This window comes from Hippoglossus hippoglossus, chromosome 13 (assembly GCF_009819705.1).
Source record: "Hippoglossus hippoglossus isolate fHipHip1 chromosome 13, fHipHip1.pri, whole genome shotgun sequence".
In the NCBI taxonomy this organism is placed as follows: domain Eukaryota; kingdom Metazoa; phylum Chordata; class Actinopteri; order Pleuronectiformes; family Pleuronectidae; genus Hippoglossus; species Hippoglossus hippoglossus.
The window spans coordinates 4,011,777-4,036,468 of NC_047163.1; the positions used below are offsets into that span (position 1 = coordinate 4,011,777).

The 24,692-nt window shown below is 45.6% G+C and overlaps 1 protein-coding gene across 1 annotated transcript in view; it reads right to left on the bottom strand.

Moving 5' to 3' along the window:
* Positions 1-1,492: 1,492 nt before the first annotated feature.
* The window catches only part of nectin1b (nectin cell adhesion molecule 1b), a 74,155-nt gene continuing 50,955 nt past the window's right edge, over positions 1,493-24,692 (bottom strand). Inside the window, exons 3-6 of the mRNA XM_034603889.1 lie at positions 23,620-23,919; positions 22,427-22,544; positions 17,170-17,321; positions 1,493-3,631 (exon numbers count right to left, since the gene is read on the bottom strand). Coding sequence (XP_034459780.1) covers positions 3,126-3,631; positions 17,170-17,321; positions 22,427-22,544; positions 23,620-23,919 — 1,076 coding nt within the window. The 3' untranslated portion in view covers positions 1,493-3,125. The remainder of the gene's footprint in view (positions 3,632-17,169; positions 17,322-22,426; positions 22,545-23,619; positions 23,920-24,692) is intronic.

The window sequence follows — 24,692 nt, forward strand, 5'->3', positions numbered from 1 at the left end:
GTCTTCTCGCTTCAATTGTTTTGTGCTTAGAATAATCAGCAATGTTGCGAAAAGTCCGATTTCTTTAGGGCTTTTTTAAAAAAAAAAAGTGCTGTATGACCATTTAGCCGTCATTCCACGTGAACATGGTGATGAAGGCAGCTTTTGAAGAGATCACTTGATTTAAGACGCGTTGGAAGTTATCATGCTGGAGCCGACAGCCACTATATAAACTGAAATTCACTGCAAGCTAAAATATATATATATATATATATATCGTCTGATTTTAAGAGGTTTGCAGTCCATGTCATATTTCAGTTTTATTTATCATGTTATTCTGCGCATGAATAACTTATATACTAATAATAACGGAGCGGCAACTGTTCACACTACCCTCATGTCTACTAAGTTCGATAGGCACTGAATGCAAGAATAAAAGATTTAAAAAAAAACGTGCTTCTCATATAGGCTATCTTTGTGTTCTGTTGTGATGCAAAGCACATGGAAGTGAAGTGAGTTACAGCAAAACAGTTTATCTGCAGGTGATTAATAAACTACAGGCTATAAAACTGCAATTTGCTTTGCACGTTGAAAGTAGAACCCCCCCCCCCCCGCGACTGTCAATTAGCTTCCCTCCTCTGGAGCGTTCTGTGGCGAAGCTTGTGTGTATCGCTCCCCGACTGTCGTGGATGCATTAAACAAACAAACAAACAAACAAACAAACAAACAAAAAAAAACTGTAGAAGTGAACTTGTGATAAAAAACACGATGTTTCCCACTTAATGTTAATTTGTGTTGAAAATACAATAAAGTTTGAGGCTCGTGATTAACATGCTCATCTAAAAACATACGGTCGACAAGCATGGACTGGAAAACATTCACATCTCCAGCTGACAGAGATCTGCTCTAATGGAGATGTTATTTTTTCATATATATATCTATAAATATATAGATATATATATATATACTTTATCCTTGAATTTTTTGTGTGTTATCCGCAGTACTGTTGCTGGGTGCTGTGTGCCTATTAACTCATACCTCTGTGAATACTGACAACACTGACAAAGTGCCGTCTTTTGAGCTGCAAATGAGGACAAACACACTGGAATTGATACAGAAAAAGAAAAATAGCAACATACGCACTTCCACTCCCACACAAAAAAAACATGCATAAAATAATACAGTATTTATATTGTTCAGATATGTTGCTCATATCCACAGATTTACCCCATTTGCTTATATTTTATCCAATATTTCACATTGAACTTTCTTTTTTATTTTTTTGCCGATTGTGAAATGAACCTCAACGCTGAGGAGACATTTCCTATGCTAGCATCCACTGGCACTTGATATATATATATATATATATATAGATATAGATATATAGATATAATGCCTCCAGACAGGGTCATTGTTTCACTATTGGCGGATTCAGAAGCCAATATTCAGGTTAAGACAACTAATCATTCCTCTAAAATCTCCCAAACAGCTTCTGAAACGTGTTTTTTTTTACGGAGGAAAAGAAAAAAAAGGAGATGGATCAAAAAACGTCATGAAAGCAGCAGGTGACTGATTATACTCCAGCATGGTCACCGTCGTGTTTTGAATTCCCTTTAAAAACGTTAAGATATCTCCTCCGCAGACAAGTAAATAAAAGCATCAGCTAACATTTTTTCCGTGTCCTTTTTTTTTTGTGTGTCCATGGACGACTCCTCAGAGAGAAAGCGCTGTTGGTGCGAGCGGCGGAGGCTTAAGCCAATTCATCAAGTACAAAGTCACACAATTATAAGGAGAGACAAAGTCATTATTGGGGGAAATTCCCCAGACGCTTTTCTCATTTTCCGTTTGATAAAAAAAAAAAAAAAAAGGGCTAGAACCAAACATAATTATGAGAACTCCACACACACACACACACACACACACACAGAGAAAACAGACATTTCATTATAGTGGCGAGATTTTTCGAGCGGGCGTCCACAGGTCAACCTGTTCAAGTCAAGTGACAATCATGACATTTCAGAGCACTATCGAAGGTTTTCACCGTGAGACTTACCAAACCCCCCGGACGTGATCGCAACGCAGTAATTGCTGTGTGTGGTAGGATTGCAGCCCTTCTCTCTCTCTCTCTCTCTCTCTCTCTCGCTCTCTCTCTCTCTCCTGCTGCTATTCTGATTCACTGATGTGGGGCTTAGTTCGACATGATTGAAAAGTGAAAACACTCAGTATTTATCTGTTACTGCATTGTCAATACGGCTCAGTAGACTGACTCCCTCTCGGTTAAAGAGACAGATCAAGCATATAAACACAGAGGGGTCAAGAGATACTAAGCATGTCTTTGGAATACAGCAATAACATGTCTGCTTTTTAATGCTGTAAATGTACAAAAGTTAATAATTCCATGGACGCTGACCCCAGTGACGAACACAGGAAATGACACAGGTGCTGTATGGCATCGTTTTTTTGTTTTTTTCTTTCCTTTCTCTGAACCGTAACCGACCACAAAATTACAAACACTTAGAACTCCACCTGTAATCATGTCAGACATTTGACTCTCAGTTCTCGGGTCACTTTAGAAATCATACAAAAAGACATTAAAAAACATCAAAAAAGGCAATGGTAATAGAAAAAGAAACAACCCAAATCAAATCGTACATCCAGTGTAGGACTTTCACAAATGTGCTCAGCAAAACCTCAACCTGCAGTCTCATTTTATACATTTAATACATCTATAACATGGAAAAGTACACAAAAAGAATAACACACCAGTTTGATTCAACCAATGACCTTCCCCCGACCTCGTGGGTCGGCGACAACGAGTCCTCTTACATACCTTTAGTTTTTAATCTCTGCCCGTTCACCTGATGGAACTGATACCAAATGTTGTCGTGCTGAGAAAGTTGACGTGGCGAGCACTTTGAACTGACGCTTGATTTTTCTAGTTGAGATTAGTCGAATGGGGTCTGATGTGAGGGGGGGGGGGAGTCAGGGTGGGGGAAGGGGAGTACTAGGTTGACCGAGTGAGGAGTAGGAGGACTGGGATGGGTGCGGTTTGACGAATGGGAGGGCGGGGGTTGTGATGGAGGTGAAGGGTGCAGTGGAATGCAGGTGGGGGACAAAGGGTTGTTTGGTTTGGTTGTTTCATGCCCCTACACATACCACTCTTTCTTAGAAATGACCGAGCCGTCGGTTTGAGAGACCATATCGTCGGCTATCTCAGGTTCAGGGTCATACTGGAAAGCCAGAGTCCGCTCGTCATAATCTCGGCTCTCCCCCTCGTCCACAGTGAAATAGGGCCTCTTCAGGTCCTCTGCCTCGGCTTCAAAATCGCGCTCGCTTGCCTCAAAACCTCCAGGGCCGCCGATCTGGGCGGGTTTCTTCTCGTCGTCCGAGTCATCCGGGTACTGCAGATTCTTGGGGATGGGCGGGTGAGCGGGCAGGCCGCCGGCCTTGCTGTAGCCGTTTCCGAACACATGTTTCTTGGTGCTGTAGTCTCCCTTGAAGGTGCGCTGGCGGCGGCGCAGGAATACGAAGAGTAGTGTGGCCGCCACCCCCAATAGGGCGACGCCCCCCACAGCGCCCCCGATGGCGGCACCTGCATTGTGCTGCTCCGGCGTGATCTCACGGCCCCCAGGTGTCGGGTTGATAGGGAATTCTGGGTAGGAAAAGACAGATGGAAGGGAGTGTGTCAGTGCTCTGGTGGGAGGAGGTGCATTTGTGCAGGTGCAGATTTTTTTTTTAGGAAAGGAAAGATGAAGTAAGGGAGACAAGGACGGAAAAGCAAAGGGAAAAGGAAGGACCCCCGGCTCCCACGGCAAAACCCACCCAACCCCGGAGAAGAAGCCCTCGCCAGGCGTGGCAAGGCTTCGACATTCACAGTCACATGCAAGGACAAAAATAAATGAACAGCCGACAGAGTAAAAAGACTGAAGAGAGGTTTTGTCATCATGCATTGACATCTCTGTTTGGAAGGAAGAAGAAAATTAAACATTTTTATAAACCGTAGAAGCATTAGTTCTTGTGGCCCTTCAGTCCATGCATTCGTCGTACACACACACACACACACACACATTGAAAGAAACAGGATAGTTTCAGTCCAGCTCTGAAATCGTGTTGCATGACATAAAAACCCAAGTTTACCATCAGTGTCACGGTAATGAGATGAAAGAGCACTGGCAGAGATGATTATCAGCAGCCAAGCATTCACAGGCGAACACATCAACATGAAGCATCAGAGCAGACAGCACAAAATAACACACAGACGCTTCCAGGAGGAGCAAAGTATCATTTGAAAAAAAAAATAATAACTGCAGAAAATTATCAAATGAGGCAAAGACGTGGTGTAGTCTCTAAACAGTGCAGCACTAGCTAATGGCCTGCGAGAGACAAACCATAACTAAGATGCCAGAGTTGGGAGGCTGAGATTTTACCTTGCAAAGATGTGTTTTGAATTCACATCTGCCAAGGCCAAATCACATCTCCAGCTAAACTGAGCCGTTCCACCATTTTCAAGGGAGCAGAACACCTCCTCACAAGGTGATAAATAATGCTCAAAAGCAGAGTCGAACTCTCGCAGTAAAAACCAAGCCGTGAAAATGATGCCGCTTCCGCACACATCTTCACTAAAAACCCTCCTTCAAGCCCGAGCACGAGAGACTTTTATATCCGAAACGTGATCAAAGCCTCGGGGGGTGCACGGGCGGTAACCTGCAGAGCAGAGGCGCGTTTATCTTCAACGGCAAAAAACACTGAATCCTCCACAGGAAGACGGAGGAAGAAGAACAGCACAGCTACTTATAACGTCGACTAACAAATGGTGTGGGAGAGGAGTGAAGAAGAAGTGAGAAACAAAGACGGGAGCTCAGCGTCTCACAGGACAAACCGGTGTCGTGTGTACAATGTTCAACAAGACACACAAGAGACTCTCTGCTGTCGAAGCTATTTCTGTTTTCTATGATTTATTAGGTGTTGTGACACATCATGATGATATCAGCACGGATCTTAAAAACATCCAGAAGATATCTGGATCAGATAATCACCTGATACACACAGAAATACTCAGATAGTAAATAAGTCACATATATTTAACTGAGACAAATGTGAACGTGACGTTGTTTTGATGCAGATTCATTTACCTCTTCTCATATCACACACCCTAAGGTTGGGTACCGAATATAAAAGCCAGCCAACCGTAGGTGGCAGTGTTACACCCTGAAGCCGAGAAATGTCGCTACATTATTTGTGATGTGAAATGCTAAGCAGGTCTAACCAGAGGAAACACAGGCGCCGCCGCAGCTAGCGTTAGCACGTCTGCAGCCCGACGCCTCCAGGGATGATGAAATATCAAGTGAGATATAGACGACTTCATCACTACCTGCAGGTAAATAATCCACCAGTTGGAATAACACAACACTGATATTACAAAAATCTAAATTCCATACGGACAAGATATTGAATTCACTATAACAATGAGTGAGATTTTTTATTACGTAAGAAACCCATCGTGTGTGAATAGCAAACAATTTATAGTGAAATAGTCCAGTGTTATGCATTATGCATTACACGCACTATGCATTATGCAAGCACTGCAGCAGTGACAACAACAACAACAACATTATAATCGAAAATACAAGTGTACTGAAGGACAGTACTATGAGGTACTGGCACCAAGGTTCAGGTACTGTTACCACAACATGTGAACAATATCCAACACACAATTATAGACACATCACCAGTGAGGGCTGGTCCACGGTAAAGGGGTTGTCCTAAAACAATTGAATTTTAATATACACAATTACGCTTGAAGATATTAAATTCCAATGTTTGCTCTTGTAGTAGGTCAAACAGTAAAATCTCATAAGCAAAAGATTATTTTCAAATGATTGCCCTGAAATGTTAAATCAATTCAATTGCACTCATTTGTTTTAGTGGAAAAGATAAACGCCAGGGCACAGTGGAAGAGGATGCTATCTGGTGAAGATGCTATTGACGCCCGGCTCTCTGTGCTAATTACAAGGGCCCTCAGTCCGTGCAGAGGAGGGCCCTCCCAAACACAGTCACTCTCCTCTGCTCCTCTTCCTCTGCGCCCTTCCTCTCAGGGCCGACAGCAAAGCTCTCCAATTTCTAAAGCGGAGCCCGGGCACGGTCTCAAATATCAGCTCAGGTTTTAATCTGACCACCTAATGGGATTATTCAGACACAGGCCTTCATTACACACATGAATGAGAGAGCAGAGCCAGGTCACCCCTGCTCGAGAACACATCCTCCCACCGAGTCCAAAGAGGGGGTGAAAATCCAGAGGATTTAACGAGGAGGGAGAAAAGGGAAAAAACGCTCTCCTGTAATCCGCTCCTCTACCCTTCACTGTCTCTACTGCGAGGATCCGTCTACGCTCCCCGTCCGTCCTCTCATTCAATCTTAACCAGGCAGATTCTTGGCGCGCATTCCTGAGGTCGCAGAGACTCGATATTTACCGCTTCGAGAGGTGAAAAACACGAGGCAGCACCCACGAAATAGTGGCAATAAAAGATGATGCATCGAGCCTTCAAAAGAGCCCTCAGTCACCCTCATTTCTATAAAGGATCAGGTGACAGCACCTCTTGACACCTGCCTTTAAAGAGGGCGGGTGTCAACGCTAATGATTTGAAAATATGTTACAGCCGCACAAACTGCACAGACTTGAAAAGCAGTTGTAAACACTCGGGTATTTTTCCGGCTTCTTTTGGTCAGAGCACCTCAGAGGAAGCCTTGGAAGTTGCCCAAAGAGGAAAAACACGAAATTGAGTTGCTGTTTTAGAGGTGGGATGGAAATGAGGAGGCGTGAGGAAGTATTCAGACGGTTCCACGTGTGTAATTGGGCGACATTAAAGCAGAGAGAGGGAAAAGCTCATCCATCTTCCGTGCCGTGGTGGAACACACAGCTTTTTTTATCATTCTGCGTTTCAAAGAGGGGAGCGTTGGCAAAGAGGACGACACTCTTCTTCTGTGCACTTATCCCTCCGCGAGGTCACACCACAACACCACCTCCCATTCAGCACGCCGGCCTTGTGCACACACAAACATAACAAAATGGCCCCAAAAATAAATATTTCCTAATTTCTCTGGCCTTCGTTGGCTTGTCGTGCACATGTTAAAATCACAGAGGCTACGGTGCAAACTAATCACATTACAGAAACACTAATAATAAAACATATTTGGAATGGTTGGGGTGCGTGGGGGGGGCGTTTGACAGCACGGGGGAGGGAAGAGGCGTTCCACCAGGAACGCCATTGCTACCGGCAGCACCTGCCAACAGATAGATAAAAAAGACCTCACAGCAGCACAACAGCAGCCCTGATATTGTTCCAGGCAACAAAAGCCGGCGTCATTTAACTCCCAACCTGCAAACACGCAGATAGTGGCCTAACCTTGAGATTCAAAATTTACTATTGAGATTAATAGTTGGGCCAGATGTGCAATGAAAGGCTATAATTGAATCCAGAGGCACGGTAGATTTACGCAGGTGAGACGTAACATGAAATACTGCAGCCACTCAAACGCAGTCCTGCAAGAATCGCACTGTTTTGAACATTAACTGGAGCGAATGATTTATTACCTGCAAACGTTTTAGAGACACAATTTGTTTCCTCTGCAATTTGATAAGTGTTTTCCCCCTCGGAGTCTTAAAGAGAAACAAATGAGGTGCACGCAAAAAAAAAATAAAAGACTGAGATCTCGCTGCGGAAATGACAGTGACATCAAGTCGGAGCCAGATTTGTGGCTTCAGAAAACAACACACAGGGTTTTGTACTTGGGTGTAAGCTATAGCACCAAACAACCAGTGGCAGCAGCAGCGGCAGCAAATCTTCAAAGATATTGAAGGAGAGGCATGTCTGAAGCAGAAGGGGCTTTAAAAGAATGAGAAACTGTTTCACAACTCTGTCCTGCAGGTACTGTTTCTGGGTGTGCTCCAGTCGTGTCTGAACACGAGAGAGAAGAAGAAGAAGGCGTCTCATTCCTGAGTCTTAGCGCAATCACTTCGACAAGGTGTTATGACAGAGGCTGGGAAAATGAGAGAGGATTTTCAAAGAGCGGTGCGGGGTGTGGCGTTTTAATGCGACTAAATGAGGAACAAGCAGCAGACAACAGAAGATGAAAAGAAAATTGAGGGCTACTCTAAGAAGTTGAGGAGTGGCAACAAGGGGCGGGGGGGGGGGGGGGGGGGGGGGAGAGCGCCTTTGAGAGGTTGAGGAGTGACGACGGCAAATAAAGAACGGCATAATGAGTGAGTGAGGACGGGGACAATCAGGGAAGATGCATTAATTCGGTGATTCCGACGATCCTCATTACTCCGCTGTCTGCATTTGCCAGTGGTTGTTAAGTCATGGAAATGTAATGCTGCCACGACGAATAAAAGCCCATCGCTGACAGGAATTCAACACGCCCGCCCGGAGAGTCGACGGCGAGGCAAAGCTCTTCCCCCCCACCACCCGCTGCGCTTTACTTCCCAATATCAACCATTTCCTCTCTGTTTGTCAACTGATTTCCCTGCTATCACTGAGGCGTGACTTTACTCCCGCACGCAGGTAAATGCCACTCGCGCCATTAGAAACCTGCGTATTAGTAATTCAAGTTCAATTTGCCGTGAAAAAAGCCAAACGGAGGCGCCCGGATGTGCCGGAGGAGATAACGCTGTCAGAGACGCGGCATCAGAGCTCGGCTGACATCATCTGTGGCACCGCTGTGAACAGGTAGTGACTGGCAGAGAGGTTCTCTCAGGGGACGACTTGCAGCAGAAGCAGCAGGTAACCTTTGACTAGATTTTTTTGGGGCCCCCGCTGGTGACCGAGAATACTACACCAGTCTGTGGATTTATGGGGGGGGGGGGTTCACGGCTGAAATAAACACTAGAGTAATATCTGTCATTGTGTGAACACAACAACAAATCAAGAAGCACAACAGCATTAGCTTCTAATGGGGAAGGTGGGTACAAGCTATTGATGAGGCTCGTCGCTGATTGGACAGACGCACTGTTCATCTTTTTAACAGGAAGGAAATGCTGACAAAATAAAAACAAACACAAAACCTTGTGATTTATTGTGTTGTTTGATTTGCCGTTGTGTTTGTTTGAGTTGCATCAACAATACATGAGCATGAGATCCACATAAATATTGTGATCGGTAAAATGTCTGCTCCTAACGATTGACAGAGCCCAGTTGTCATCTTTTTGCTACGAAAGGTTGCAATAATCGTTCATCATGCCCCTTTAATGCGTAATGAATATTTAAACAGACGTCTAAGTATTAATGCTCTTTTGAAAAACCCACGTTTGCTCATAAGGCCCCATTATTAATGCATCTCCACACTCTCCCTGCTAGCCGGGCGTGTGGCTGAAGCGCTAAGAGGAAGTGTGATAAGGGTTCAATTATTGGGTCAACAGCCGCGCAGCGAACAAATCTGCATGTTAGTACGTGTTAAGCCAGAAAAAGGTCGGGTCACTGTTTGTTTAGCACAGCATCCTTCCCTCAGCTTCTCTTGTTTTCTCCATCTTGTTTTTTTTTTTATTCGTCTTGTTGTTATGTTTGGAGCTGTGTGCGTAATGAGTGAATCACCACAACATCATCAGCAGCAGCAGCAGCAGCAGCAGCAGCAGCAGCTCTGGAGCCAGTGGTCAGACCCTGGGACAGCATCTGACCTACTTCATCAGGCTCTCAGGGAGGCGTGACAGAACCAACACCACACGGGTGGACGCAGACGAGTCGTAGGAGGAGGAGGAGGAGGAGGAGGAGGAGGAGGAGGAGGATGGAGGAGCAGAGCCGGGCTGAAGGGGGCTCGACCAATCCCCCTGCTCCATCTGTCCGCCACATCCCCTCTCCTCTGCATATCCTCCGGAGAGCAGAAACGGCAAGCCATGCAGAAACAAATGTTAAGATAAATCACTACGATCTCAGCTGCTCTGCTCTCACATGCTTTCCCCTGGTGACATTTCCATCTCACTCCTCCAGCCGCGCTATCTCTTTTCTCCCCCCCAAAAAAATATAAAAAAATAAAAACTGCAGCCCCAATGTCTTCCCCCTCAGTGCTTTCCCTGGCACCGCACAACACAGCAGAGGCTTTATGGGCGGCCTATGGCGTGTGAGCGGGAGAGGGGCTCATGCTAATGTCTCATTTGGATAATGAGGTGTGATCTTGGCAGGATCTGAGCAGCTCGCGGCCCCTCCTAGCCCCCGCGTCCTCTAGAATGTCGCTCTAACAGCCCCGCAGGCCGCGAATCCTTCTCGTTTTGTGGACGCCTGATTGGCAAGTTCAAGGGTGACGAGAAGGAAGGCTAGCACAGGGAGCTGGAGACCGCGCCTCTGAATGTGCTCCTCAACCTGCCTGACAGCATGTGTCTACTTGAAGTGAGGATGTAATGATATACAAGATCTACACATGTGGCCTTTGGATCCATGAATAATGCAGACGGGTGATGTGCGAAGGCGACAGCGCGATGTGCTACAGCGCAGAGATAGAGACCGACTCCACCATGACAGGCGAAGACAAACAAATTTCACATTGCTGGGGGAGCCGTTGCAAAGCTGACATCATAATGTCTCTTGTCTCTGTCAGAGAAGAGAAAGAGACAAATGGCTGCGTGAAGCGTCTCCGCCGCTGCTGGATGTCAGTAACACACGAGTGCGATACTTGTGTTCTTTGAGGATGTTCTCGCCACAGCACGTTGTATCACGTGACGCGATCGAGAGACAGATTAACATTTTCGTACCTCAGCTGATAAAAATGAGCAGCACAATCAACACCTAGAGTTATTTACAGATTGCTGGTGAGGGACTGAAAGCTGTTCAGAAGGAGACACGGCAGAGAGTCAGCGTTTGGAGAATTCCTGCAGATTAAATTATTTTGAGAGCCACTATTAACAGTTTGATTGTGTCGGGGGGGGGGGGGGGGGGGGGGGGTTCCGTGTTCCGTGAGAACCATCGTGAGCGTCTTGTCGCATCAGTCTCTCTTCAAGACCCGTGAGATTTGAGATGTAAAGTAAATTATCTGTCCGTTCTTTAATGAAATACACACATATTTAATTCAAATTTCTAAAAGAAATCTACATTTATGGGTTGAACGACGTACCCTACAGGGACCCCCCCCCCCCATCCTCTCCTGTGCTGCTACTGGAGTCAACACTAGACAACCAGGATGACTAAGCTTTGGTTAGCTAATTGGCCTTAGCCCCGCCTCCCAACACTGGCCTCTCAAGGTATTTCTTTTAAATTTCAGTAACTTTGAGGAACTTCAGCCAAAACTTACAAGTGATGCCAAGTATTTCTCGTTGAGACACGACAGTGGAAGAATCAATCAGGGCTGCAGAGAACATTTTTTGGGGGGGAAAGTATCTTGTAAAAAGAGACTAATGAGGCAGATACCAGTCTAATAAAGAATAAACGTCTACTAGATTTCTCATGTAGTTATGGATAGTGAAACAATAGTGAAACAATAGTGAAACGTGTGCTCCGGGTCTACTTGTAATAAGTTTTATGACAATTAAAACATCTAATGTCAGCTTACAGCAACTTCTCCTGCACAGTATTTTAAATTTATGCTGAGCCAGCTCCCTCTGCCAGTGCTGCAGCTTCCCTGCCAACGTGGAGGAATCACTGTACAGAACCCAGCGTATGTTCTCGGCCTCATTTGCCTGCTTTGGATGTGTGGAGCCAATAAAATTAAGATTGGTGAATAAAAGGTGAAAAGGTCGAGCCCATTTCTGGAATCCACTTCCTCAAGTAGATTCCAAAAAAGTCAAACCCAGTGAAGCATCTCCGTCAGTCACATGGATGCCTTTTTATTTATTTATATTTCCACTGTCCAATGTATTATTCATCTCATTTTCACCACGTGGGTTTTCGGATTTTTCCCGGCCTCACCTCTTCTCCCTCAACTTCATTTTCGCACACGGGGAGCCAACGATTGCTTGTTCAGGCGAGCGTGAACGGATGTCAGCAGCGGTTGCCCGTGCTTACAGAAGGATCCATCCTCGCGCTTTCTTGCTGAATTGAAGAGAACGCTCTCGCTCCATCCAGTTTAACCCGAGTGGTAAAGCCCTGTAGCGGAGCCGACTGCACCTCTGCTCTCCAAAGCCGCTCAGCGCCACGGCCCTGACAATGGAGGATGAAAGTTGGCGCTTTGGGGGCCGTAAGTGGAATCACCTAAAGGTTCACATACTGACTGACCCCGAGCTTATCTGATATCCTCGCTCGCAGCTCATCCCTCAGATGTGGCAGGAATTATGCACTGTCTTTGACTCCGTCCGGCCCCTCGTCTGACAAAGATTAGCGCTGCTGTGTGGGGGAGTCAAGGTTAAAAAATATCTCATCGAGTTTATACGATTATTCACGTGGGTAAACAAATTAATTCCGCAGTGCGATGTGCGGCTTTAGCAAAGGGGGACATTTTCCCACGTCACGCTGCCAAGTATTAAACCACATGCCTCCTTTTCTCAGGGCAGATAATGACATAATTGTAAGGCCATCCTGACAAAATGGCCGTTCATCACGTCCCATTATGTGCTGGGAAGAAATTTAAGATGGCAGCATTGATTTGTTTCGAGCACAAAAACAAGAGTGTGATGTTGGGGAAAGCTGATTATCTTAATGAAAGGCTGAACCGCTCTCTTAGGGAGGATCTTAGAGTTTAACCACACTGTCCACCGCTCTTCCTGTGGTTTCTCTCTGCAGCAATATTTTACAGGAGTTTGACAGGAATTTCCTCCATTAGACACTTATAAGCTGCCAAGGAATGAATCGTCAAATACAACTTCTCAATGCGAGGCTGTTGTAATTGTCTCCCTATTTTTTTCCACATGGCCTCTGATAGCCGCTCGTAATTAGCTGATTAATCAGATCTGACGACTTGTCAACTTTGCCTCGGGAGGATTCTGAACTGAATGTGAATGAGAGGTATTTTCGAGGAAGAGGTCGAGTCAAATTTGAATCCTTATAGGGGCTTAACAATCGGGAAAAGCCTTCCGACAGCCTCCGTCCTCTGAAGCTCATCTCTCTTGTTATAGATCCTCTCCTCTCGCTCTCCGTTTTCCCTCTGACTTCCCTTTTTCACCTCTTTTTCTGAGAGCAAGGATTGATTAAAGCAGGAGAGCGCTTCATTAGATTCTGACACGCGACGCCCATCTCTGCAGAACACATGTCCTTGGAGAAAGCCGTCTCAGTCCATGTGACTCACCGTAGTCGATGGCATCTCCACAGCAAACATCATCCCCAATCTAATTGAAACAAGGTGATGAGCGGCCCCGCTATCTGCCGAGGTGACAGTTCTGTGGCTCCGACAAATCCGTCCATGGAAACTGAGGGAGCTTGATTAAAACCTGCCTTTACTACGCTGCCGTGGTACAACAGCTCTTCTGTGATACAAACAAATCTGACATTTTGGTTGGGTTGTTTCTCTGGCAGGTCTGTATTGCTGTGTCAGGTTCAAAATCAACTTTAAAATGAAAACAAACAGGGGCTGCCGTCAAATACATGCACAGTGCATCTAGTAGCACTGTGTTGGGTCTTAAAAGTGAGAAAAATATGCGTTGGTTCAAAGTAAGGCTGGGCAATTAACCGGAAATGTATAGAAACCGACATTTATAACCTTTAAATCGACTTAATCTTAATCATGTCGGTTAAAATTCAAGAGCTGTCGGGTTTCTGCTACGTTCATTTTGCAGCGGCTGCCCAGGGAACCTCGTGCCATGCTGTATTACCCTGCCCTCCCTCCTCGCTCCCCCGCTGACCAATAAACAACAATGAACACCGACACTAATCAGAAGTTATTAGGATCTGAACAGTACTGAAGTTTACTTTTTGTTATTTTGATTTGCTCGAGTTTAGGAGACACGTATTTAAACATTTTGTGTGGACGCAATAATCAAAATAATCGTTCATTATTGGTACTCCAGGTAAATGTTTGAAATAATCGTGATATTGATTTGAAGTCATATCACCTATAACTCAAAGAGCTTAAAATATTGTTTAAGTGGCAAATGTATTGTTGCTCTGATATAATTGAAAGGACTGAAGACTACGACAGATGAGTTGTTGACTGTCGAGGCACAGAACTCTCCTGATTGCATCTACATCCAAAGACTAATTAAAATGTTTACGTCATGTTTAGCACTATGGTCCAGATATCGGTGGCTCTGTGCACACATCGGTTTGGTCGCCTTCCTCTTCCTCACACAATGCTTGCATTACTGAGGCCCGCTGCTGCAGCCTTGAACCGCCGCCAGCACTGGGCTCTCTCACCTTCCTCGTCTGAGACTGAGGCACAAAGATGCTCTTTGAAGTTAATGAAGCATCAGCATACTTCTTTACCTCCGCTCCCGGGGTCATTATGCGCAGCCAGTGTCAAGGCTGCGGCGAAGAAGTGCTTCAAAGCATTGAGTTGAAATGCCAATGCTCGGCCTCCTCTTCCGCCTCTAACACTTTATTCACATCATCATACCCGATGTAGAGTCGACCAGGAGCTGAAGAGACGTCCTCGTGATGGCGAGGTGTCCTTCACACATGTCGTGGTGTTTCCGCTGCAGTTTGGGGGATTATGCTGACGAGCCCGCGTTAAGACAGGAACAGGCTAACATTTCACAACCTCAGCAAACAGCGGTGTGTGATCCCATTGTAACGTGTCCATGTAGCACCTGCCTGAGACACATGGGCGAGACAGCCCGGTCCCTGTTTGTGCTGCCGCTCCGCTCTCTGCATCCAAACCGCACTAATGTCTGACACTCAACCGGAGCCGTTCGCGAGCTGTTCCGCAATTTGACAGGACGCCATGTTGAAGCCGAGGCTCTGAGCGGCGCTTTAGGAAGGGAGAGGCTGGCTCTCTTCCCTTTAACTTGTCACTGTTACTATGGGAACTGGCAACATGCTATTAAGGCTTGTATAGGACCCTTTGGGATTGTGTCATGAACAAGGGCCTTTTGCCATCGAAATATATTGAACATCACTTGAACGACAACCCTGCATCCAGCCAGATTAATACTAGAGAGGATACAGGGCGGCAGGTGTTTTGTTATATTAAATATTCAGCATATGCTTAAGCATGATGGTACCTGGTGTAACTCCAAATAATAGGAAGGGAGGAAAAGTGACAATCAAGATCAGGAAATGTCCATTCAGCCCATTCTCCCTGTTTGGAATGGGCTGTTTGTTTGGCCTGTGGTGATGCCGGTTGCAGTTTTCTTTCTGAAAATGTAAAAGTGACCTGCAGTGATTGAGCCGTGGCCGTAAAGACCGACCACAGAGCACCGAAGCTTCTGCACCGCTGCACGCACCACGCTGCACGCACCACGCTGCACGCACCACGCTGCACGCACCACGCTGCTAACATGGATGAGTCCCATGCAGCCACGGCAGTAGCAGAGCGCCGGACGCATTATTCAAAGTTTCTTAATATTGATAACGAATCGCTGCCCTTCCTTGGGCTTTAAACAAAACACGTGTCAGGTGCGATGCCGATAAGATGAACAATGCGAGCCACATAGACATTTCTCACACAGACACTTCTGAAATCATTAGACAGATTGACCCAGTCTGTTAATGAAACCTGCAGAGTGATGGAGCACAGGAGCGACTACGACCAGCAGAGATTTCACATCATCACAGTCAAAAAACCCATTTCCTTTTAATCTAGTGCTGAACATTGTTCTAAATGTTAAAACAAATCTTTAGATTAAAGTCTGGATGCAAACAAATTAAAACTGAAGCGCACACACACAATTATGTGCCCACACACTGTTCACCTCACTCAATAAAAATGACACGGACAAATGATGAGAATAAGCAGTGGGACTTCGGGGACAATAGCAACGTGGCTTGTTAATTTAAGCAGTCAATGAAAAAAGCAGGAATAGAAAATGACCTTAGCGCCTTTGTTTTGCCTTTTCAAAAGGGATGAAGTGCTTTATGCCAAACACTACAATCTCTGGAACACAATTACTCAATAGACGCTGGTGCAGGGCGATTTCCTGACGGGAGATTACTTCCTCCTTTTCCTGTTTGATAAGTATGGGTTGCTCGTGCCCCCTTTCAGATTTCTGTCAACTTCTCATGTGCAGGTGACGACATCACATCCTACAAAGCCGCATTGTCCTGGCGTTACCCTTTATAACACACTATGAGGGAGGAAACAGAAGTGGGGGGGGGGGGGGGTATGCAATGATACTGTAAGGCACAGCTGTTCACTTCACACCGAGCAGAGCGTTCCCAGAGACACAACATGAGTCAACATGCAAAGCAATGCAAGTTAGAACACCCCCGCTTCCCAGAAACCAAGCAGCGCAGAGAGAAGAGAGAGAGAGGGGGGGGGGGGGGGGGGGGGGCCTTTCCAGTCTGACCAGAGCGAAACTGTGACAGTATCCCAGTACCACACACACACACACACACACACACACACACACAGCTGGTACCAATAGAGGAGGATCCCCACATTAGTAGCACGTATAGCAGCGTCAGATCTGCTGCATATATTGTGTCAAGGGCTTTGAGGGCAAAACGTCGTCTCCTATGGACGAGAACCCAGAGGAGCCACAGTGCGTGTGTGCCAACAATTATGTGGGAGGCCGGGAAACTGAATCAGTTTTGTTCAGCATTTTGTGTCCCCCCCCCCCCCCCCCAGGCAGAGACAGAAGACGGAGAGGAGACAAAAGAACGAGCTCGGCTGCAGAAGGAGGCGCGGGCTGTTCGGAGACATGTGAGCGTGATGCGAGCAAAGTATGATCAATACAGTACCCTCACCTCAAACCCCCCCATTTTTCCTTGATGTTACTTTAGGCGCTAATAATAGACAACGCTTTATATCTCTCCCACACATGTGCCTGGGTGCGTAGCGAGGCGGGGAGGGAGGGAGGGGAGTGTTGTGTTCTCACAGTGTGCGTTTGGAGCTCTCATATACGAACCCAGAGGCTTTTTTTTTTCACATCTAACCTTCCACACAGCACAGTGGGGGGGCCGCACAGCCGGGGCAGGTGGGAAAACCACATTAAATCACAGCCGATCGGCGACTATCTCCATCTCTGTGCTTGTGCATGGATGTGTGTGTTTATAAGGGAGCGTAGGGGTCTGATGTCAAAAGTATTTTTGTTTTTTTCTGTGGGGGTACTGTATTGATGGCAAGCCATGCCAGACTGAGAGACAAGAGAACGGAGAAATGGCAGCGTCTTTAAAAACCTACCTGTGATGTTGACGTCCGCGATGCCCGTGCGGGTCCCGATGCCGTTGGTGGCGTCACAGACGTACGTGCCGGCCACTTCGTAGGTCACCAGGCCCTTGAAGAACAGGGTGTTGTTCTTGATCTCCACGTTAGCGGGCAGGGAGCCGTTCAATCTGTGGTGAAAGAGACAGAAGCAATAATACAGACGCCGTTAAAAACAAGAACAAAAAAAGGCAGAACTACACCGGACCACGGTGAAAAAAATAAAAAAATAAAAATCCCTCTCTCCGAGGAGCTGCAAGGCAATTCAGAGTGGATGAGAAATACAGTCTGTAGTGCCAAACAAACCTGGGTGTGTGTGTGTGTGTGTGCGTGTGTGTGTGTGTGTGTGTGTGTGTGTGTGTGTGTGTGTGTGTGTGTGTGTGTGTGTGTGTGTGTGTGTGTGTGTGTGTGTGCGTGTGCGAGAGATAAATACCAGGAATATTTGACAGCGCTATATTTCAGCCATCATCCATCAAGTCCAAACAAAATTATGAGGACAGGGAATCCCAGCAGGTCCAAACAGGTAAGACATAGCTGATGCCTAAGGACACTGTTTTTTTTCTGGCATGTGAAATACAAAACAGACAGTGCTGGGTGGGGGGGGGGGGGGGGGGTTGAGCTCACGTGGCTGAGCTGAAAAACCCACGGGAGCCATCAGGAGCGGCAGCTGATCAAGCGACGAACGCACAATCTACCACACGGCGGGCTGTCAATGAGGAGTGGAGCCCGATACTCCGGCCCGAGGTGTTTGCCTTCGTGGTTCACGCCCGGAGCTCGTTCATGAACCTCTGATCAGGTCAGCGCACTTCCAGGTCACGGATCATGAGCTCACCGACGCTCCGCACTATTATCCAGGCCCCCTTTCATGGAGCCCGGAGGCTGAGAAAAGGTATTAAATTTCGTGGCAATTAGCCATTTCCTGTCGCCTTCGCCTCCGACAGGCTTCATCAGCTGCTCTGAGTGGATCCAAACTAAGTAGAGCTGCAAACATGATAACATTAAACGGGTCCTCTGGTCGGTGGCCCCTGCTGGGGGCGTCAGCGGCGGTTCTTTTCTTAAAACAATCTTCACGTCACTTCTGGGCCTGCTCCCCGTCTGCTAACACTCTGACATCCGCTGGGGTGTGAGGACATTAAAAACAACGTAATGCTCCATTTATTAGAGCGAGAGAAAAACAACATGACATTACACAGGCAACAAAATTAGGCCTCACGCTAACAACAGCCACACATCAGGCGTTTGAGCTAAACACTCAACAGGCTTTCACTAACGGGGGTGGGGAGAAAGACACTGTGATGAGTTTATTTGTTAATGAATCTGTCATGAAATATCAATTACCAACAGCTGATCCATTTGTGGTTGAGTTAATTCCCCGGAGAAATCGTTCATGACAAGTCGAGGTTATTATTTTCTCCCTCTCCGCAGCAGCAACGTGTTCGTAGTTCAGAGAACGAAAAAAAAAAGGAATAAATAGAAGCGGCGGTCGAGTTGTTTTTCCACCGGCCACCTGTGTGACGGGCAATTGAACTGCAAACTACCCTGAGTACAGTATGTCACGATTCAATAATCAGTTACCGTGTGAGCAGCTATCAAATCCTGGGTTCTGCAAAGCCCGATTGATTTGCTGCAGAAATGAAAGGCTGGCAAACCGCAATTCACCACAGAGAAACCAGAGATGTCTGAATTTGTATTGACCATCTGAATGTGTGCGTGCGTGTGCGGCTGTGCACGTGTGTGTGAGAAAGAGTGTGTGTGTGTGTGTGTGGAGCCTGAGGGGCTAACAACAAAATGAAAGGCTAACAAACAGCTTGAGAGTGATGCAGATTCTTTGGTGCACACATGTAAGTGATGTGTGAATATAGATGTGGGAGACTTTAAGACTTCATACATCAACCCACTCCCCAGATTTCACAGATGTGTGGAGATGTGTTTATATCCGGATGCAGGGAAACAAAAGGCATGTGTGTACACTACGTGCTACTTAAAGACCAAAATTAGAAAATGTCCTCATTTATATTGAGATTTAAAAAACGAGATAATTCACACTGGAAACAAACAAACGATTAGAGGAAATTAAGATGTTTATCAGGACTTCAAATCCACAAATAAGTGGCATTAGAAGGATTGCGTCTTGAATCAGACACACATCTGTTCTGTTTACTGTTACATTAATGTTTAATGTAGCGTGGCCAATACGTATCGAGGTTATTTGACAAGATTACTAAATATTTATGACAAATCGCGTCCCGGAGCGAGGACGAAACTGAGGGGATTCTACCACATGCACGCAAAACGATCGTATGAAATATTACTCAGGTCGGTCGTCCAATTAAACTGAAGAAAGAACGGTCACTCGAATTATTGACGTCTGCAGTGAATACGCACTCGTCGTGATCGGACTATGAATAAAACTGTTTCAATTCGCTCGTGCTCTCGAACCATTTTTTGGAGAAATTAAATATTAATATTGTGAGCAAAGCCTTTTACATCAGCAACCCATTTACACCCAGAATGACTCCAGTGTGGTCAATTTGTACAGTATTTCCATTTTTTGGGCCCGTTTCTGCAAACAAAACAAAGATCTTTGCATCATTAAATTATTCAGCAAGTTCTGGATATTTAGTCATTTAAAAGCTGAACAACTCGATAACTGTAGAATTACTGAAGCAAACACAAACCTGCACAGACGGATGAATCACCACTTCGGAGTCAACTGGACATTAACAAGGTGGAAAGGTCCATGTTTAATAAAGATTACTGGTAATCAATAATCAAACCATTATGGTCCTAATTGAAGCTGGATATTTCATTGTTTAACCATAAACCTTTAAATATACATAAATTCACATCTTCTGTGAAGTTTATTCTGTAAAACAAAATATTTCCTTGGTGCATGTTGACAAATGTAGATTCTGTTAAAGGCTCATATTAGTCAGCTTATCAAGTCTTTATCAATCGTTCAATGGAATCTAACAGTTCTGCACTACAATCTCACACCACACTTCTTATCTCGTTATATTTTCAATTACATTAGAATCTTGATGCAACACCTTCTAACCTCTGGTGGTGTCTGCGCTTCATCCTTTAGAGTAAACGCAAACATAAACATCATTTAAAGGGGCCACTGAAAGTAACTGTTGGTTTTATCCGCAGCTAATTGTGACGGAGGAAACTGAACCAACACTCGGTGGCTTTTAATCCACGTGATTAATAGAATCACATGTTCACAATAGCGATACGTATAAGCCACCGCTAATTAGAGCAGATTTTGAGGTAATTACACTGCGAACAGCCATAATAACAATAATACGGCTGCTTGTATTTATAGCTACTTCCCGTATCTCCGAGCGAGCGGAGCTGCTTCGCGCGAGAGCTGGAAAACGGCTTTTCAGGGAGGAAGGAACATATTCGGTCGAAAATCTTAGAACACGACTAATTGACTTATTTGTGAGAGTAAACAACTCTTCAACCCTCTCGTCCCCGGATTGCTATTCCACTGCCGACTGAAAGCGAGAGAGTTCGCACACACTCGACAAAGGAAGAATACCCTATGAGTAGAAAATCTCAAAAACAAACAATAAAGTTCAAACAGGGGGCGTCCTTTGTTTTTAGTCGAGTCTGCTGTTTCGTCGCAGCTCCCCATTAACGCGCCTTTTGAGAAAAAGCTTTGAGATTAACGCTTTAAGAAAGAAAAAACACTCGCCTTCCCCAAGAATTGAATACATGTACAGTAAGTACATAACGCAGGAAGAGGGAGAGTATTTCTAGCTTCCACAACAAGCAAAATGAATTCGAGGAGGAACACGATCCCAAAAAAACCAAACTATCACCTCTGGGCCTGACGTGGATCTGCACCAAACATCTTAATATTTACTGGATCTGGCTCCACCTCTAGTGCGTGTCTGTGTGTGTTTGTGTTGTTAAAGTGTGACGCAATCGTGCCCGGCCTGTTCCGGATCGTCTCAGTCCTGTGCTGACCTCCACAGCGGAGCCCTGGGGAACCTTCACAACAGATTTGGCATCTCATTTTCGGTACAGCAATGGCCGTCCCCTCGTATCTGTCAGCACAGTGCCCTCGTCTTTCCAGATCACATCTCTTCACCCTCCTCCTTATCTCTCCCCCCCCCCCCCCCCCCCCCCCCATCTCCCTAAATCTCTCAAAAAACAGACACACAGCCGAGTCGTCTCTATCGTGTCTTCTTCTTCTGTTCCTGCTGCTGCTGCGTGTGCATCACTGTTACTGCCCTGGAAGCTAAATCTATGCATAAGGAAGAAGAATGAAAAAAGGGTAAAAAAACAAAGTAACTCCCCGAGCCTCATTAAAATCCAACAATGGCCTGTTCATCCACATCCACTCAGGGCCAGTGACGTATTTCACAAACCAACCTTTACTGTGCAATTACAGGACAAATTGCAACATTTATCTCTTGATTTCATTGTGTAGTACTTTCCAAAAAAAACCACGGTTAGTCGCTTTATATTCAAAGAGCCGCGCCGACTTTTCTGTCAAGTTAAGAGGTTTGATCAGTGCTAATTGCAGAGAAACAATCCTCCATCCTGGTCGTATTCCTTCCTCTTCTCTGTGCTTTTATCTAAACTGCATCATTTCCACATGAACGACTTTCACGCCGTTACTCACAACACAACGAAGCCGGGGTTATTTGTGCGATTCCCGTGGGCGCACTGTATCTCCCCTGGTTTGTGTATTTGCGGTGATAAAAACACTGATGTCAGGCCTGTGGTACGCCTCCTGTACTCTGTGTGTCGGGGACAAGCCGCTGCCTTCTCGAGCCCCGTGACAACACGACGCCGCTGACAGTGACGCTCCCTTGCCCCTCCACCTGCATGCTGGTCCCTGGACTTCAAAGCGAAACCCCCCCCCCCCCTAAAAGCAAAGCAAAGCGTGCTGTGTTTGTTCTCCCAGTATCTGTGACCATCAGGCCGATAGGGGTGTGGGCTGCTGCCGTAATAGGCCCATCGTGCTCTTGCCTCAGGTACTGGTCTTATCTCTTCATTACACGCAAACAAACACGTAAAAGGGACACACATTTCTGCAGAGGAGGAAGGAAGTTTGCGTGTTTTTTGTCTTTGTTGTTTGCCTTAAAAAACAAAGAACACAGAAATATCCTTCCAGAAAAACCCCTTGAAATCTAACACGAGTGAAACAACACAGAGCCACAGTGTTGTCTCCTCTCCGGAGCCTTGAGGGGCTTAGCTGGGGTTTACTCAGACTCACAGTTTCCACTGGTAGATGGTGACAGGGGGGTTGGCGTCGGCTCGGCAGGTCAGCCGGACGTTCTGACGGTTCAAGTACCAGTTTCCATCGAAGCCCTCGATCTTCACCTCAGGTTCATCTGAAAGGAAGAAGGAACGCTGATGTCAGTTCACCACGGAAATCCACACGATATCACTGTTTCATCGCAGATCGGCCGAAGCAACAGTTTGGCTGCGAGATGATTGAATCTTTCAAGGAGGTGATTGTTTTGTTGTTAGCAGAATTATGCAAAAACGTTTTTAAATGTAGGTACGAATGTAGATGAAAGGTTGTATTTTGTCACTTTCTTTATGAAAAATAAATTATTTAGGTTATCAGACCACTTGTTCTTTTGTATGTCTACAATACGAACTGAAAGTCGTTCCAGTTATAGAACAGAACTGCTTTAAAAAACAACAATATGATTCATTATTCTAAACGTCATCCATTGTTGTAAACAGCTCGAATTCCTTCCGATCGAGACTTTAAAACTGAATCCGGTTTTGATTTTGCTCCGTTTATTCCAGCGATTGTTAAAAACATCTGAGCTATGTCCACACACTTAGCCACATTAGCTTTGCTGCTATTTTACACTAAAACTGACGACTACAATATAATCTAATCTAATCCACACCTGAGAGACAGATGTGGAAGAGAAGAAACAGCTGGGTGATATAACAGAAAACTATTCATATCAGTTGATATCGATAATTATCATGATAAATGTCACATTCTTATTCTTCCTCACTGTGTTATTTTAAAGTTTAAACAAATCTTTTTAATAATGTATTTCACTATTTTAAATTAATTAACATCTCTAAAGAAATAAATCCATAATTTTCCAGTTTTAGATGAAGCAGTATTTTCATGTATCATTAATACAAATTGGAAATGTCTGGAAATGTATAAAAATACTCTTTGGTCAGAAGAATTCTGCTGAATACTCAGAAGCTTATTCGTGTAAGTTTCTCTTCCCTTTGTATAACTGGAAGTTTCTGAGCAGCGTTTCCGAGAAGACCTCGATCTTGTTTTCAGTAAACAAAAGTGACATGTGTCCTTTTGCAACGTCAACGTCACAAAATCAAGATTAAAACATGTTTTTTTTAAGGACTGAACAATAAATTCTGCACAAGAATGAAAACCTCATGTGACCGTGTACGAGATGGGATTCTTACACTGCACGTTGAGCACCACGCTGTCTGTGATCCTCTCATTTCGATACGTCACGATGCACGTGAGCTTCTGTTTGTGGGTCTCGCGGCTCGGCACCACCACGTAGTTGCTCCGTACCGTCACCGTCCCGTTTGCGTTGCGGGTCTCCTGGAAAGTGGCCTCGCCCTTCAACCTGGTGTCCCATTTGATCACGCTCTGGGGCTTGCCATTGGCTGACAGGCAGGTGGCGACGGTCATCTTGCGTTTCTGAGCCCTGGCAACGATGGTGGGCGTCGTCAAGGTCATACGCGTCATGGGCCGAGCTGCAGAGAAGAAAGGTTAAAGAAAAGCAATTATTGAAAAGCAATTAAAACTAATGTCGTATATTTTCCACTTCATCGACGATCAGTCTTGGATTTGATCAAAACCTCTGTTTGAAGTAAACAAAAAAAAAAAAAAGCGACGGAGGCGAAAAACCACGTGACTCAAATGAAGCAAAGTTAAGTTTCTTCTCCTCCTCAAAGCCGACGCAGTTGTCAAAGCTCTCACACGTGTAGAACCCACTTGCCTGCCCAAAAGCACAGTCTTCCAATTTGAATCCTCTGCGAGTTGCCAATTAACAATCTCCTCTTAGCACATCAAAAGGCAGGCACGAGTGAATGCACAACTGAACCAAATAGACGATGAAGAGGCCTCTTTGAACGCCGCCGCTCGGTTATCTGCACACAGGTTCCTGCCGCTCGCTGAGCCGCAGAAGCCTAGAAAAGGGCCTGAGAGGCTCAGCGACAGAGACCGGGGACTCGGCGCAGACGAGGAGCTCCGGCAACCCTGAGCACTTAAGCCAAGTGGGGTTTTCTTCACTGGGATTTAATGGAAAACACACCAACACTTAATGTCTAATTAGACCTCTAATCAGAATCAGGGCACAACCTTTTCAAATCTGCCCCTTTCCAAGACAAACGACATCTCGGGGCTCTGCTTTCTTTACACCAGACAAGATTATTCAAGCCAAATTACACACTCTGAAGTGGCCTTATTGATTTCTGTCTCACCTGCCATTTTTATTGACCGCTCTCTGCGGCGGTTTCCTATTTTA